Below are 18,063 nucleotides of genomic sequence, written 5' to 3'. Positions count from 1 at the left end.
AAAACATAACAGCACCATGCCGACCAGCCGAGAGAGAGGCAGGCAGGAAGTGAGTATGGGCACCACCTTGGGAACAGGCGTCCACAGAGTCTATCTTTCCAACATAACATAATGCTAGGTAACAAACTGAAATCTCATGTCATGATGTTTTTTGTCCACAACCTTTGAATCAAGTGAAACTTGTGCTGAAACGTTGCCGAGCTAACGGAGGTCTGTAGCGTCTGAGACGGTCACAGATCTGTGTACAGCACAGTCTGAAAACGGGCAGACTTGCTGGGAAGATTGGCAGCTAGCTGAATGTCATATAGAGGCATTTACTATAAATATGTCAGGAAACGACCTTTGACCCATTTCAGATTGATACGAATGACAGAATTGCTTCTCTAAAATCAATCCTTGTGTGTTCATACTCACCTGTAAGCTCCAGAGCAGCAAGCCCAATAAATTCCTAGTGGCTGATGACAACGGTCAGTTATTTAGGACACCTGATCGGAGGCTCCTGACTGATATTTTCCCTGTTGAATTTTGTGGAAGCAGAAAGAGGATTTATATTTTAGCAGCCAGCTTGTTTTGGTTTGTGTTGAATAAGCTCAGGGTTTTCATATGGAATTAAAGGAGACATGTGCCTTTTTAAAACGGGTTACAATAGTTCTATGTCCACAACAAAACATGTTTAGGATGTTCTTTGAACAAAGTCTCTCTTACAAAAAGTGATCACACTAACTCAATCCTTGACCGTTTTAGTGCCTTCCAGAATGAGTCATTCCAGGGATTTGTCACTTTAAAGATGTAGAACACTGAAAAACCACATTTTGCTCATTATTTCTGATTCTAACCAGTCACTTTGAGTTTTTCATGCAGGCTGAACATGAAAATAGTCTCCTACACCTATCTCATGCATTAGCTTCTGATAGAAAACAGATGGTGAAACTCTAGGATAAGAAAAGCCTGACAGATCGATGTCACACTGTCACTTAACATTCAAGGACTCACCCATCTTGACTCACAACGGGGAAGGCTGTTGTTGGTTTAGCGTCCAGGAAGCAGCAGAGAATGTCTCGACTAGTAGGAGCTAACAATTAGCATTAGCAACTCCACCACACAGCAGAACTCCTTTGGGCTTGTGTTATTTTTGTGATCAAACATCAGCGTTACAGAGCAAAGGAGTCAGTGGTAGAGTTGGGTTGCTGTTAGCCAATCAGAGGTGAGATGTCAGAATATCAGGAAATAAGATTGATCTGGATCACTTTTCGTTCCTGAAACAGGCGCACTGAACTGAACCACACCTTTAATGCTACTAATTCATTGCTGGATACACCCACCCACCCCCTGATTGGCTGCTGTGAAGTGACAAGCTTAGATATTCAGGAGAGGCTCAAATTAGAGCCACTGCTCCTCTATGTCCAGAGCAAAGGCCTCCACAAGCATTTACAGGTGAGGGGTGGTTCTGAGCTCATTTTCAATTGGTTCACAGAAGCTTGTTGTTCCAGAAACCAACCAGACAGAAAATGGATGGATGAGTTTTACTCCCATTTGGAGTGTTTAAGAGGCAGAGGAGACCCACAAAGCAGCACAGAAGGATGCAATAAGGGAGATAATGCATCTGCTCCCTTTACTAGTTTACAAACTTAGTAGAAAAACAGCCATTTTTTTATTTTCTAATACATAAAACACTGAGAAAGTTCACTTTCTTCTTCCTATAATTACATTTGAGCATCTGGGCTTGAAGCAAACTGCTGTTCCCTTTGGTTTTTCCATCAGGATAACACAGAAACTTGTTCTGAACAACATTCACGGAGTGTGGGATTGACTGACCCGCAGACAGACCAGATCTAGATGTTCAATAAAAATGTCTCGCACAGGCAGAAGATGCACCAGCCACAGCTGTTGTGTTCAGTCTAAAGTAACCGATTCTTCTTGTCAATAGGGATGCAACGATGGATCAGCATTTGATGGTAATCGGCCGATAGCGCCCCTATCGGTTTTGATCGGAGTTTTCAAAATAGATCAAAGCAGACCGATCAGCCGTAGGGTTGTCATGGTAACCGGTGTAGCGGTAAATCCCGATAAAAAAAAAGTTGACACTAATAATAACCGTCTTGTTTTTTTTAAACTAAATTATCTCGGTGGATTACGGTGGCTGTGGTGTAGGCGCGGTGACCCTTACCAGCCACCGTATCATCTGCTGAAGTTGCCGGCGGCACATGCACACTTTGTTGTTTACAACCAAAACTTTCTTGAAGCTAAAGCTGAAATAATTGTCAAAGGAGGAGACGGCAGCGCTCAGGACATTTATTATCCCTCAAAGAAGACAAAGTGGGAAGTACGGGCATATTTTAGATATTTGAAGAATGCCGAGGGACAGTTGATAGAAGACGGCTATCCTGTTTGCAGCACGAGCAGAAAAAGTGTCTGTGAAAGGCAGCAACGCTTCAAATCTCATGACACATCTGCGTGACCATCACCCACAACTCTACAGTCAACGCAAGGCAAGCTAACGTTAGCGTTTTATCTAAAATGCGTGATCCGAGGATTTGGGTTGAGGGAGAATGCAACGAGTCGCTATATAAAGCAGCCGCAGCGCCGCTACCTGCATATAAACCGTGTCGCGGACACCGCCATGTTGAAATGACGCTATGCATTACGGGGCTCCCAGGGGCAGATAAGAGTTGGTCTCTCTCCGAGAATAATTATGAATTTAACAACGATTACTGCCTGATGACATTTTCAAACATCTGCAAAGCTCACTGGAAGGACACAAACCGAGGACGATATTTTCCTGATATAGGGTTTATTACTCAAGTAAGGGTAAAAAAGTATCTGACTAGAAGGCTACTTGAGTACTGAGTATCATCTGATCTAATATTTTTAAAATGATGACATCAAACAGACATAAAATAAGAAGTTATGGGCAAATATTGGTATTTTAAAGACTAAAGGGAAAAAATGTAAACAAATAAACAACATAATTACAAAATAACACATTTTAGGCAACATTTAGACACAAACTGAGGACAATATTTCCTGACTTACAGGATGTATTTAATTGTGTGAAAATGTACCAAGTTTAAAAACAATACCGCGATAATACCGAAAACCGTGGTAATTTTGGTCACAATAACCGTGAGGTTAAATTTTCACACCGTGACAACTCTAATACAGACCATTTTAGATTAGGTTACATTTCCTTTATTCCCAGATTATGTAGTTTGTAGCACTCATGATGTTGTAGAAAATTTCTGGCCAATCCACGTGATCGGTATCGGTGATCAGCATTCTTTGATATCGGTATCGGTGATCGGCAGCAAAAAACCTGATCGGTGCATCCCTTCTTGTCAAACAGAAAATATTTACCAACATCCTTTCTTTACTGACTAATAACCGGACTTTAACGCAACACAATGGTAAAATAAGTTTAAAAGTCTTGCTTAGTTAAGTTTAATAAATACAGTGATGTTGGGCAGCGCTGGGTTTGAGGACAGAGATGAAGGACTCACCATGGCCACCGTAAGTCATGCATTGGACCGAAGAAGCAACCTGTGGATGGATCTCACACAGAGAAGCAAATGTAGGATGGAGAAGAAAAAAAAAACAGTCGACAAAAATGAAACACATTTTCAAGATGGAAAAAGCCACAGGGGAAAAGGAAATTTCTTAGGAGATTTGAGACGATGTTGGGTATACGTGATTCTTGTCAGTCAGGGGTTTAATAAGTACCAGCCAGGCAGTTTTCTTTCTGCTTCCTGGTTATCCTGCAATCCAGATGTTTTTAAAATAAAAGGAAACATGAAATGTGATGTTACATATAGCTCAACTGAGATTTGCTGCCTAAATTGCAAATTTTAGAATAATACTTCCCCACATATTTAAAATTTTCCCACTTCAACCTAAAGCCTTTCTAAGGTGTCTGTAATGAAATGTACTATGGACAGAGTGTTCTCTCAGAACAGGGAGCCCGACTGCGTGTGGAAGTGCCGCCAGATGGATCAAAAGGATTTTCCTCTGCAGACAGGGCTGACGGTGAAACGGAACAACATGCAACACCTGCTTTCCTGGTCATGATACTTTGCAGTTCCATAGTAAATGGAAAATAGTTTGTAAATCTGAATGTGGAGAATATACAGATATAAAGGTATTTTAATATTTTAAAGAGACAATGTGTAGTTTTTACTGTTACTCTGGAAAAATCCATTAAAATGTTGTTGAAAATGAAATAAATGATGCCCAGTTGTTGAAAAGTATTGGCTGCTTCATGACATATAACCACAAAAATCAGGTCTAAAATACAAAGACAGGGTCTAAATCTCTGGGCGACCCCATAATAGATGCCATTTTTGCTTCTACGGAATCCTGTGAGGACCAAATGCATTTACTGATTCATAACACGCGGTTACTAAACTTTCACTATTCATAAAGGTTGTTGTTTTACACATTTACCTCTTCACTCGTTGCCAGTGATGAAAGGGAGTCTGATGTGCTCGTCGTTTTGCTGGAGGTTCAACGATCTGATAAAGCATTTCTTCAAAAATTGTGCTCCAAGGAATTTTTTACCCTAATGACCATTCATTGGCAAGACCTTACTCCAACACAAAAACACCGCTTGCTTGCAATTATTTAGGTATATACTGCCCCTTATTGTCAGGGAAAATAGGCACCATCCTTTTTAAGGTACCCTAGAACAGCTTCGACGGTACAGACAAGTTTAAAAACCCAAAATTGGCTTCATTGAAGGACTGGAATGATCAGTTTAAAGACTGAAGGCAGAGAGGAAAATTATCTCAGCCTGACCCAAACAAATTCTTGTTATCTGAATCTGACGCCCTGGTAGCCTTGAGTGGCGAGCAAATAAAACCCCCATGAAGGAACAGATGCTGTGAAAACCCTGATAAATGGCCAAACACAGTCCAATTATACAGCCCTACAAAGGAAATACAGGTTTGCCCTAGGACATGATTATTAAAAGAGCAGCTTATTGGCTGGTTTACCCTAATGGCTGTATAGCTGCCTAAAGCAGTAAACACTGCTACAGGGTGCGCGTTTCCTGTTGGACCAGGTGTGTGCAGCTAGTGTCGGGGTGCGGGGTTAGGTTATAGTGGTGGTAGGGGGTCAGGGACAAGGAAATACAAGCTGTGGGTCTATCTGGCATTCATTCATAGACCGGATATTTCCAGTACATCCTGGAACGTGAGAGGTGTTCTGACATTATTCTGTGTTGATTTCCTCATGTCCAACAAGGGTCATAGCGTTAACTCGCACTAGCAGTAGCTAACACAAGCATTAGCAGAAGCTCACACTAGCGTTAGCAGTAGCTTACACTAGCATTAGCAGTAGCTCGGCCTAGCATTGTTCTGCTGTTAGCATTTCCGTGACTAAGGTTTATATGTTGCAGACATTAAAGTAGGTTGGGACATGCATGTGTAAGGTGGTGTATGATGTGTTAAATCGGGTTTTTCTCTGAATAAAAAGTTTTTCAGCTTCCGTTGCAACATTACTAATTTACATAGCAGGTCGGAGATGGCACAGGCGTTTTGGTATGCTACATTACATACCCCAAACTGCCTTTATCCAACAACAACAAGGTAAATGTGGTTTTACATTCTAGGACACATTTAAACTGATCAGAGGATTTATGGTTACAGACTATTAAAAAATAAATAAACAGCACAGAATCAAAGTTGTATCAGAGGTTGTTCACTCAAAGAAGCTACCGAAGCAAAGGCAACATAAAACTGTTTTTACAAATCCAAGAGCAACGGGCATGAAAGCAAACCAAGGTTTTTGGGTGAAATCTGCAAGAGAAAATTGCTAGACCTTGGCAAATAGCAGCAGCACGAATGAGAAAGCCTGAATGAGCTTTGAGATGATGGAAAGCGTTGGTCTGACTTGAAGGTGATATTTTCACAAATCTGATGGGCAGACATTTCTTCCTATTTAACAGAAATTCCTGGACCTATTACTCAAGAAAAATAAAAGGCTTTAAAAGTCTGGAGACCTACGATTATTTTGTTTGAGGAAAAGGTGAGCCGATCTCTTCTGAAAACAGAAAGCGGTGGTTGTGCTAAAGGCAGGAGTCAGCTCCGAGAGCTGAGTCACAACGTTATTTACCCGTGGGTGATTGCCAAAAACACGGATAAGTACTCACTGCTACTGCAAAACTGGGAAAGTCCTCATTAATCAGTGTCCTTGTTTATTTATTATGGTTAGTGAGGGTTTAGACACTTGAACGAGAATGCTAAAACAAAACTACTCACTAAGATTAATGTTTTTAAAGACATCTTCTCTAATTAGTGTGTAAGATCCCTTAATGAATAAAAGAATCTTAGAATCTTCTGACTAAAACAATAAGACCAAGCAGGTGACATTCTAGTTAAATAGAGTATCACCAACTATTGGTCGCAAGTAGTGGTAAAAATATAAATAGCTTTTCAAGCTATTTACTTAACCCAGTTTACCCTCTATTACCATTACAACAGATAGTCACAAGAACTTGGCATGAACTAAATGAGCCTCACAAACTGCTGCTGCAGGAATCCAGGTTTTCCTCAGAGGGTTGCCGTAATGAATGAGATATGTAGAGTACCCAAAGGTCAAGTTTTCATCAAAACGGCCAGAAATTAACTTTTAATTTGCAGACAAACACCCCATCTTTCTGCACTCCAAACAAAAAAGCACTGCACAAGACTTGTTACCAAACAAGGAAGCCATAACATCTTTGCTCAAGGTCTCATGCGGAAGACGAGACTTCTGCACTTTCCCTCTGAATAAAGTTCATCTTTCTTGAATCATAAATGACTTTACAACTTTATAGGTTGATAAGATCAAATGTGTTGAATGGACAAGATGTTAAAATCTCAAAGTTTTTGAATATTCTGTGCATTAATGAATGATGTGTTAAATTGAATAGTTTTCCTGTAATGATTCATTTCAGATCTTAAACTGCACCAGAACAGTATTTGTTGATTTAACAAGTTTATCTATCAGTATACTCATACACGTGATAATAAGATTATCATTAATGTCGAACATTTTTGCTTCACATAAATGTTATAACATTTGTACTTCACATCTTAGTGTTAACCCACCAAAGTTAACCCCTCCGAGTATCTGACTGAAGACGTGACTTCTGAGGTATTTTGGTAATGCCATGTAAACGTGTCAAATTCTGATTGGTCTAGAATTTGTAAACATCATTTAATATATACAGGAATTACTTCCTGATCTAGTCAGTTCTTCCGCTGCATCCTGGTTTTGGCCAACCAGTGATCAAGCATTTTGAAACCATCCTAAACAGATTGTACCACCCAGATTCCACAATCTCTCTCAGATACTTGAAAGGCTTTGCTAAAACATCTAGCTAACATCCCATCATTCTATTCATCACCTGTGATCTATACAACTATAACTTCATTCATACTTTGTCTTCTTGCAAAGGCTTACGTCTCGGCCGCTCCGGTCATCACAGGATCGTCGGCTAGCAGTGCCTACACCACGCTCAGGACAATCCAGAGTCTTCTCATGCATTGTTCCACAAATGTGGAATGACCTACCAAGCACTACCAGAACAGCGGCTTCCTTTTCAATTTTCAAGAAACTCCTGAAGACCCTGCTCTTCAGAGAGCATCTTCTAAACTAGCACCCTCCCTGCACCCGTCCCCCCTCTCTACTGTCCACTCCTTGTTCCCTCCTCTCCATGATTCATCAAGCTGACTCACTGCCACCTACGACTGACTGGAAATTGTTTGTTGTTGTTGTTGTTAGCCTCAAGGGCAACATGCCGATTATCACTTGTAAGTCGCTTTGGACAAAGCGTCTGCTAAATACATAAACATAAACAAATAGTGGCATTGGACTATTTTCATGTCCAGCCTTCCTATGAAACTCAGAGTGAGTTTATTATAGGTTTCTCGGCAAAAGGCACGTTTAAGGACTTGATATTCAGAAACACAACACCTAAGAATTAAAGACATAAAGCGTAACTATGTCTGTTTGGATACAATTAAGAAGAAACCAAAAGATGACTGTACATCAAGGGTAGTTGACTCCCTTCCCCGAGGGACGCTATCCAGCATGTTTTAGTTGTTTCCCCATTCCAACACACTTCATTCACATGTTAAGCAATTAGCCAAACTCTGCAGAAGTCTGTTTATCACCCCCTAAATAGTCAGGTGTCTTGAAGCAGGCAAAACACTAAAACATGCTGATACCAGCCGCTGGGGAAGGGAGCTGACTTCCTCCAAAAATCCTGCTCTAACACTGTACCCCCTCACCTCACCCGTCTCATTAAGGGTTAAGGTTGGTTTATGCTTGACGTGTCCGCGAGGTCCGCGCGGAAAAGTTTCGTCATTTTAACAACCACGCTACGCACACCTCGGAAAATTTCTAACCACGCGGACGGACGGACGCGAAAAAACATGGCGGACCGGCAAGAACTAGTATAGCAGAGGTTCGTAAATACAGACATTTGTATGATTCAGCTCTCAAAGATCACCGTGATCAACATGTTGTTAATAATTCTTGGAGAGAAATAGCCCGCACTGTCGGAAAAGACGAGGACGCTGTTAAAAATGCAGGAATGCCGTGTTGTAAACAGTAATTTCTACTTCTACTGTGACGTAGTGTTGGGTGCATGCCGTAGAGCTCCATACTGCCCCGTTCAGTTTGGGAGAATATTGACTCACGGCAGAGATGAGCCACATGAACCATAAACGCTGAGTTGTGAAGCGCGTTCCATCCGCGAGCCGCATCACCGCGCGGAAAGTGAATGCGTCAAGCATAAACCAAGCTTTAGTTGGAGTGGATTTTCCCTCAAAGGAAATGTTTGCACATTTTGCAGATGGTTACCTTTTCTGGCCTTGGGTTGTGTCCTTTTCCTTTTTTAATGGCTTTTTAAATAAAACATTAAACTCAATGGCCATCATAAAATGATTCATCTCAACTCCTACACCCCCTGACATTATAGTGATTTACTGTCCTTTTCATCTCCACTAGATATTTCGCTCAGTTATTGGCTGGAGAATCCCTAATAAACTTCACGTTTGTCGGAGATTTATGGCTTTCCTATGGCAAAATGCTCTTAATGAAGTGAAGCATTGATTAGGCAGCTATGCAAAAAGGTAATTCAGAGTAGAATAAACTAAAACATTTGTCTTTAGCAGTGGGAATATTCTCTTTCCTACCTGTCTGAAGCGCTTCAGGTGGAGGATGAGGATGTCGGGGAGCGTCCACAGACTCATCTTCACCATGCCCTGCTGAAGCTGCTTACAGTGAGGACACTTCCAGGCATCATCTGGAGCGAGCTGGAATCGGCACATTCAACAGTCAGCAAAGAAGAAACACGAAACCTTCAGCGCAACTTTTTAATCGCGGGACATGACCTCATCAACCACCTTTGGCCTTTCTACAGAGAGCCGTAATATCAGTGTTTAAAGAACCTATCTGGATGTTCAGCTATACTGATCAAGTCACCCTGATTAAAGATGGCTGCCACAGCTAATAAACAATAACAAATATCAAAAGACGCTAAAACAGCCAGTTTTACACACGCTGATCTAAACGTCGGTGTTGTAGAAGCTGAGTCAACCCTAACACACCCTTGGAGCTCCAGACATATTTGCATCAACTGGTTGTATCAATCTTCATTATAAATACTTAATGAATTATAAGATAGATTTAAATGAAACCCTCACGAAAACTCAACTCATGTAGGCCGTCACAAACTTTGAAGTTTAGGCTTGCTTTGAGCACCCCGTAATGTCCATTTTAACTCACCGTCGTAAAAACTAAACTGAAACTCTCCTAATGTCGTAATCTAACAGCTGAAATGTCTTCTCAGCCTTCATTAGTGTCTACAGGAGTGATTCACCACGAAATTAAACTAATCAGCTGTGTTCATGATCTAAAACATGCAAGACTCGTGTCTCTGAGCACTTGTGGTTCAGAAAATGCTTATCGACTCTGGTTTGACTCCTATTGTGGTCAGATGTTCATTTTTTTTTCATTTTTAGCTCCGGAAAATAAATGTTTTCTTTGCTTCTTCTAAGGCTCCACAATGATTAACACTTTACAATAAATGCTAACCAGCTATAGCTCGTGCGAACCTGGATTGCTGCAACGTGCGACTCTGTGAGACTTCAGGGGAGCGCCACCTGAAGTTGTAAACGGGGTCTCCTGCTCACAAGGGGCAGAGAGACTTCACTTACCCTAGAGCAGGGGTGCCCAATCCTGGTCCTGGAGGGCTGGCATCCAGCAGGTTTTGTGGTTTTTCTGCTCCAACACACTTGATTAACTGGCTGAATCACCTTTGCAGCATCTCATCAGGCTCTGCAGAAGCCTGCTAATCACCTACTGATTGAAATCAGGTGTGTTGAAGGAGTTAAAACTAAAACAAGCTGGATACCGGCCCTCGAGGACCAGGATTGGGCACCCCTGCCCTAGAGGCTCATTTTAGCACATACTGGCTCAAGAAAAGGCTCTAAACATATGAAATATGTGCTTAGTGTGCATTCACTTTAGAAAACTAAGAAATATCTACAAATATGGAGATAAATTTTAGAGAGACTACAAGCAACATCCACATTTTGGAGCTTTTGACCATGTTCTATTGTCATTTCCTCATGAAAAACATCCCCATAGCGGGTCATTCCAAAGACTTTAAAAATGGGACCCAGAGCCTCCCTGCTTGACACTCAGCTTTAAGGGGCTGGATTGGGGGGTTAAAACCACCAAACCGTTCCAGAGCGCGGCCACAGCTGCAGCTCACCGCTCCTCTCGGGGATGGGTCAGATGCAGAGATGTCATTTCACCGGTGTGACGACTAGGACTTTTAGGCTTTTTGAATGCATGTTCCTTCGTCAGCTGCTTCTTCCCTTCAGCTCTGCAAATCTTTGCTAAGCTAATGCAAATGGCTGGAAGGGGTTATTGTTAATATATGACATCTTAACAGTGCCACTGGTAATATTTAATCATATATTGTGCCTTGTGTTGCGCTGGAAGGTGTGATACGGCCGCTTTAAGGTAGCTGAATCAAGTGCTTGTAGACTTTGCAGGATTTTTGGGACACTGATGCATCTAATGGTATTTTCAAAATCTTAGTAAAAAGGCTAAGAATCCATCATTTCTCAGCCTACAACAGGCAGTAGGATAGGGTATTAGTTAACAATTCACCCATAAAAACTCTGAACTGGATCACCTATGAACAAGTAAATGAACATTTTAGTAATGTTTGTGAGCGAAGAGTATACATACATCATCCAGAAGGTTCCGCTGCCTTGCTGCAGCTTTATTATTTACTGTTTAGGGTGAGGACAGCAGGGAGTGTGGTGCATAGAGAAACTTCACCAAGCTGACTACTTGGCACGTCAGCTACATTACACGGGTAGTGTCTTTATCAATGCAACTCTTATAAATTAAGTCAGCTAAACCTTTTAACAAACACAGATGATTTTGTTACTCTCTCCACTGCTGGAGCTTATAAACAGCTTCAAAAGGACTTTATACAATTACAACAAGCAGGAATGTATCACCCTCCTAGAAAACCAAGAAATTGGACTGGCTTCTTCATGATTTTTAAACAAACTAAAGAGAAGAAGCAAATGAAAGAGAAAGTCAAGAGTCTGTAATCTCTAATGCTCCTGCAGAAGGCTGCTATCTTCTCAGCTCCATTGAAAAGCTTCAGCAACCTAAGAGGGCTGTTGTCGACATGAGAACTCATTTGGCTGTGTTCTGAGGAAAGACATGATTGCTCCATGTGGTTATGTGCTATATGCACAATATCTGTGAGTGAGTCGATAAAGAAAAGCCAGAGATGTTGCTGCAAAAACCTGAACATCTCATTTTCTAACCACCACTCAAGTCTTCTCCTCTCCCGTCTTTGTCCTTTCACTTTTGTTGATTGTAAGGCATAAAGCAGACTGCAGTTTATGCAATAACAGCTCTTTGAGAAGATTGTTCATCTCTAGTTGGTGACGTCCTATTTAACCTTGTTGTCTTGTTACAATTCAGCAAACTATATTTTTTGTGGCGTTGCTGAAAGAAAGGCTGCATGTTGTTTCATTGCTGCTTTTGGAGCAAGAAGGTTGCAGGTGACCATGCAGGGTTACGATGGGCTCTTCATGCATGTGTGGGTCTTCTTCAGTTACTGTGGTTTCCTCCCACAGACCAAAAACATGCATGTCTGGTAAACTAGACACTCCACAGGCCCTTTTCCATGATCACCTACTTGGCGCGGCTCAACTTGGCTCTGCACCATTCCGAGGCTTATCCACTAGTAACAGGTATTTAGTTGCCACCCATTTTTTTACAGTCACATTTGATATAGTTGCATGCATACTGTACTGAACCAAAAATGTGACATCAGAAGAAAGTCGTCACTGATTGGCTAAGGGGTGGAGTATCCCACACTCTCCTGTCATCCCAAGAGGGGTTCACCTTGCTGCCTGCAGCCTTTTCTGGGTCTCTGGTTTAAAGTCTAATAAAGGTACAGACTAAGTAGAATTTCCAATATCAGTTACTAGGGGTGCAACAGATCATCGTTTATCTGCGATCGGTGTGGATCTCTCTCTACGGTTCGGCACAAAAGTGGTTGGATTGGCCATGTGGGGGGCCAAGGCGCCTCCTGTTTAATCTAAATGAGAAAAGCACTGGAGTGGTCATGGCGGAGGAAGAGAGCAGCTTGTAACACCACCTGCATCATATGAGTCACATGAATGGGAGCATTTTGGCTTCCCTGTAAAAACAATAATACAAATGGCAAAAATGAACACAAACACACACACTCAAACACACACACACACACACATGCTAATGTCTTAGCCAATAGCAATGGCAGATTTCAATTCAAAAGAAAAGAGCAGAAACATGTAGCACTAAGTTTTCTAAAAAATAAAGAGAGCAAATTTCATTTTCTTTTCTTTCGGCTGATCCAAAAAATGATCCAATCCGTGACTCAGAACCGTGATGTGATCCGAACCGTGAGTTTTTTGATCCATTGCACAACTTGTCATTACTGTGTCCTCCACTGTAGCATTCTAGTTTTTATGTCGAATACAGATCATCTCGCACTACTTTTCAAATTCTGGGGTACCCCTGATACTGAGAGCCCTCCCACTCCATTTGTCAGTTATAATAGGAAACCCAGAGACTCTTGTGAAACATAGGCAGTTAAAATGAATGAATGAATAAATGGATGGATGAATAATTAAGAAAGACAGAAAAAAAGAAAAAAGAAAGACAGAAAGAAATAAAGAAAGAAAGACAGAAAGAAAGAAAAGGAAAGAAAAAATAAAGAAGATAAAGAAAGAAAGAAAGAAAGAAAGACAAAAAGAAACAAAAGAAAAAAGAAAGAAAGAAAAAAGAAAAAGATTAAAGAAAAAAGAAAAGAAGAAAAAAAAACAAGTCATAAAAAAGTAGAAAGAAAGAAAGATAGAAAAAGAAAGAATGAAAAAAGAAAAAGAAAAATAATAAGAAAAAAGATAAAAGAAAAAAACCCACTTGTCATTACTGTGTCCTCCACTGTAGCGTTGTAGTTTTTATGTCGCATACAGATCACCCCGCGTTACGTTTCAAATTCTGGGGGCTACCCTGATAGGGAGAGCCCTCCTACTAGATCACTTTGTCAGTTATTATGGAACACCCAGAGACTCTGGTGAAACATAGGCAGTTAAGATGAATGAATGAATGAATGAATGAATGAATGAATGAATAAATGGATAGATGGATGAAGAAAGAAAGAAAGAAAGAAAGAAAGAAAGAAAAAGAAAGAAAAAAGAAAGAAAAAAAAAGAAAAAAGAAAAAGAAAGAAAGAAAGAAAGAAAGAAAGAAAGAAAGAAAGAAAGAAAAAGAAAGAAAAAAGAAAGAAAAAAGAAAAAAAGAAAAAAGAAAAAGAAAGAAAAAAGGAAAGAAAGAAAGAAAGAAAGAAAGAACCGCCAGACCAACACAATAAGTCATGTATGGTAGAATGGAGGTGAAGTACAAGATGTATAATGATGGACTACTTTAAGAAATATTTTACTTTAAAGAGTAATGAAATTGATTTAGACTTTTTTGAATTTACATATTTGATATGTCTCTTCCAACTCAAGTTTTTCACCTATCATTAGACCAAGGAGTTTGATTTCAGCCACTAGTTCAATTTCTATATCGTTTATCGGGAGTTTCTTATTAGTAATGGTTGATCTATTGCTGATTCTATCTATCATATATACTTTATTTAAATTCAGTGTTAATTTTTTACGGTCGAACTAATCCTTCAGTTTATTAAGTTCATCACCAATTGTATCCAGAAGCTCCCCCAAGTCGTCACCACTACAAATAAAATTGGTATTATCAGCAAACAGAATGGTTTTTAACAAGCAAGACACCTCACAAATATTGTTTAAGTATAAAATAAATAGTAATGTACACATTCAATCACGTTCTTCACAAACGCCATGTCTATATTTTTAGGGTCTTTAGAATGTTTGTTTTTTAAACCTTTACTACTGTATCCTTCATTTCCATATTTATATTATTTAATAGCTCTGTTTTTAGAGGGTTTAATTTCCCTTACCAGTTCTGATCCAGGCTTTAAAAAAATAATTGTTAAACTCATTGGCGATCAAAATCATGTCATCTATGGACCTGTTTTCTTTTAAGAAGCTAGAGGGAAAGTTGTATCTCTCATCTCTATTTTTGACTATTTTATTTAATATTTTCCACGTACTCGTTATGCCATTTTTGTTCTTGTTTAATAACTCTTGGCTAAATTCTCGGCTAAAGGCTGATGATTAACGGGATTAAGCAGACAATACACTTGTGGGTTTTAATGTGGATTCCAGACAAGCTGCATATCACATGAAGCACATGTATATGTGGGAGGACAGGCTCAGTGGGCTGTTTCCCTTTGCTAATCAGATTTGACTTGACTCCAACTAAATGAAAACAAGCATATTTTAAATGCATCAATATTATATAATCAAATAAAAGCTTCTAAATGTTGGATTTGTTGATAAAAAATCTAAAGGAATAATCGAAGATTTGCTTTTTGTGCTTGATGCAGGTTTCTTAAGCTTGAATCACGAGCTGCTGGGCTTTCACACATCCATGTTCCCCCCGGCAGTTAAAACACCTCTGACTTCTGTCTGACTTTGTTCAGAAGCAGGCCTAGAGGCGTTGGTGTAATCCTCCACCTAGAGCAGACAGCAAATCTCCTGGAGAAAAGCAGCCATACTTTTTATTTCAGTACTAAAGAAAATTCACTGGTCGTTGGACTGTTCCTCGTTCTGCTTGACAAACTGATCCTTTAAATCCACCCTGGTTGATCCCATCGCCTCCCAGGTGCTCTCCTGGCCAGCAACATGCAGTTTTCTGATTCTCCCTGCAGGTTTATTCATCTACAACACCACATCCATCTCCTCTGAGGAGTCCAACTCTCTAAAGGCTGCTTTTTATTCCTATTTTCTTTGAAAACAGTTCAACCTCACACCATTCTTTGCAGATTAGTTTAAAACAGCATTGCGTTCCTACTCATGATCACACCCCTCATGGAGGTGGGAGACAGACTGACAGGAAGAATTCAAAAAGGGTTCCCGTGAGGAGCAAACATGGAAAAAAGGACAATCATAGAAAACCCTAACCCTGCCACAGGGCTTGGAAGAATGTTCTGATAAATCAAGGACTACATTTGAACTAGGTGAGCACAGACGAGTGATTGTAGACCAGATCAAGTATAAATGAGTAAGCTACATCTAAGGAGCTGATGTAATCCTGGTAAGCTAACTTACATGTGTCTGTTGCAGTTGTTGTGGTGTCCTTGAGCTAGACACATAACCTGCCTTGCCTGCGGACGGTGTTCGAAGAGACTGGTGGCGACTGTTTGGCAGCGTTGCTTCTGTCAGTGTGCCCCAGAGCAGCTGTGGCTATGATGCAGCTCATCACCACCAGTGTGTGAATGTTTAAATGACTGGTTGTGTTGTTGCAGATCCTAGAAGGAGCTATTTTTATATTTATACAAGCCGTTAACCATTTATTATGCAAATATATAGTCTGACTGCTCATGTCCCCCACAAAAGCCCAAGTCTAAATCGTCCAAAGTCAACGCCAAAGTAATTTCAAATGAGCGTTGTTCCTGAGCTGATGCCATCTTTGTAGTTATATTAGCATAGTTTATTTATACAGCACATTTAAAATGCAGCATGGGAGCTGCCCAAAGTGCTGCACAGGCTAAAACAAAACTCACCCATTACAAGGAGCTAAAACAAAGGATAAAAATCTCAATTAAAAGCAGAGAAAACATGATGAATACTAAGAGCACATTAAAACAATGACACAATAAAACACTAAAACGAGTCACTGTCTAAAAGCCAAAGTGTAAAAGTGGGTCTTTAAACGAGATTTAAAAACCGCCAGAGATGGAGCCTGCCGAACTCCAATGGGCAGTGAGTTCCATAGCTTTGGGGCAGCGTGGACAAATGCTCGATCCCCCCGCGATTTTAGTCTCATCCGCGGCGTGTGCAGCAGCAAAAGGTCAGCCGACCTCAACGAGCGGGTGGGCACATATGGAGTGAGAAGGGCAGAGAGGTAGGGAGGTGCCAGGTCATTGAGTGCTTTAAAAACAAAAGTCAGTAACTTAAACTGCACTCTGAAAATGACAGGGAGCCAGTGAAGATGTGCCAGGACAGGGGTAATGTGGCTACGTCGGTGTGTACCCGTCAAGAACCTGGCAGCAGCGTTCTGAACAACCTGCAGCCGATTCAGGGCAGAGTCCGGAACACCAATGAGGAGGGTGTTTGCATAGTCCAGGCGAGAGGTAATGAAGGCAAGGATGACTGACCCCAAATGCCTCCGTTTCAGGATTCGTCTGAGGTGAGTAAGGCGGCAAAGCTGATAAAAACAAGACCTCACTACAGAGTTTATCTGTGGGGCCATTGTGAGTCCAGCATCCAGCTTGTCCCCGAGACTTGTCACACACTGTTTGGGGTTAAGGGTTAGAAGGTCACAAACAGGGTGAGAGCCATGGTGGTTGCGGGGGTCAAAAACAATAAACTCAGACTTCTTTTCATTCAGTTTTAAGAAGTTGGATGCCAGCCAGCCCTTCACGTCATCCATACATGCAGCCAATTTCGAGCCCGCATTTTTCTCATCCTTTTCCACGTATAGCTGACAGTCATCTGCGTCGATGTGGTAGCTCAGGCCATGCTAATTCAGGATATTGCCCAGAGGCAGAAGGTAGATTGAAAACAGCAATGGCCCAAGAACGGAACCTTGCGGCACCCCCCAAGGCAGTGGAAGACTGGAGGATGCACAGTCACCAATCTGTACAGAGATGGTACGGTTTGATAAGTAGGAGCGGAACCATTTAAGCGCCACCCCCGTCACCCCAACCCAAGACCCAAGCCGATCCAATAAAATATGGTGATCGACCGTATCAAAAGCCGCTGAAAGGTCCAGCTGGAGCAGCAGTACCATAGACCCAGAGTCAGATGCCACCAGAATGTTATTTAGCACCCTAATCAAAGCAGACTCAGTGCTATGGTTTGGTCTAAAGGCTGACTGAAATACATCCAACAACGAGTTGCTATTCATATGGGCAGAGATCTGTCCATGCACAATTTTGTCAAGGACCTTCCAGAGAAACGGGACTTTCGATATAGGGCGGAAGTTCTCTTAAGTGGAGGGATCCAAACCAGGTTTTTTCAATATCGGCTGAACAACCGCATCTTTAAAAACCTTAGGGAACACTCCAGTGCTGAGGCTAATGTTAAAAATGTTCATGAGTGCCGGGCTCAGCGCAGACACCGAGTCACGTACCAATTTAGCCGGGAGGCAGTCCACCGAAGAGCCAGCTGGCTTCATGGAGCTAATCAGTTTCATCAGTTCAGCAAGCTGAACAGGAGCAAAGACTGAGAAGGCAGGTGGATCTGGCGGTTCCACATGGATAGTGTGTATCTGAGGCTGGAGGCTAAGCCTAATACCAAGGATCTTGTTGAGGAAAAAGCTCTGTAGCTCTGTGCATAAAGCAACAGTAGGATTTAGACCATCAGACTCATTTAACAGTAGCAGGGAGTTAACTATGCTGTACAGCCTGGA

At 41.2% G+C, this 18,063-nt stretch overlaps 1 protein-coding gene across 2 annotated transcripts in view; it reads right to left on the bottom strand.

Moving 5' to 3' along the window:
* usp43a (ubiquitin specific peptidase 43a) overlaps positions 1–18,063 on the bottom strand; it is a 189,145-nt gene that overhangs the window by 31,952 nt on the left and 139,130 nt on the right. For both annotated transcript variants that reach the window (XM_070553644.1, XM_070553645.1), the window contains exon 12: positions 9,177–9,296. In XM_070553644.1, coding sequence (XP_070409745.1) covers positions 9,177–9,296 — 120 coding nt within the window. The remainder of the gene's footprint in view (positions 1–9,176; positions 9,297–18,063) is intronic.

The sequence above is a fragment of the Nothobranchius furzeri genome, chromosome 7 (assembly GCF_043380555.1).
Source record: "Nothobranchius furzeri strain GRZ-AD chromosome 7, NfurGRZ-RIMD1, whole genome shotgun sequence".
Taxonomy (NCBI): Eukaryota; Metazoa; Chordata; class Actinopteri; order Cyprinodontiformes; family Nothobranchiidae; genus Nothobranchius; species Nothobranchius furzeri.
This window is presented reverse-complemented; position numbering and strand designations above follow the sequence as displayed.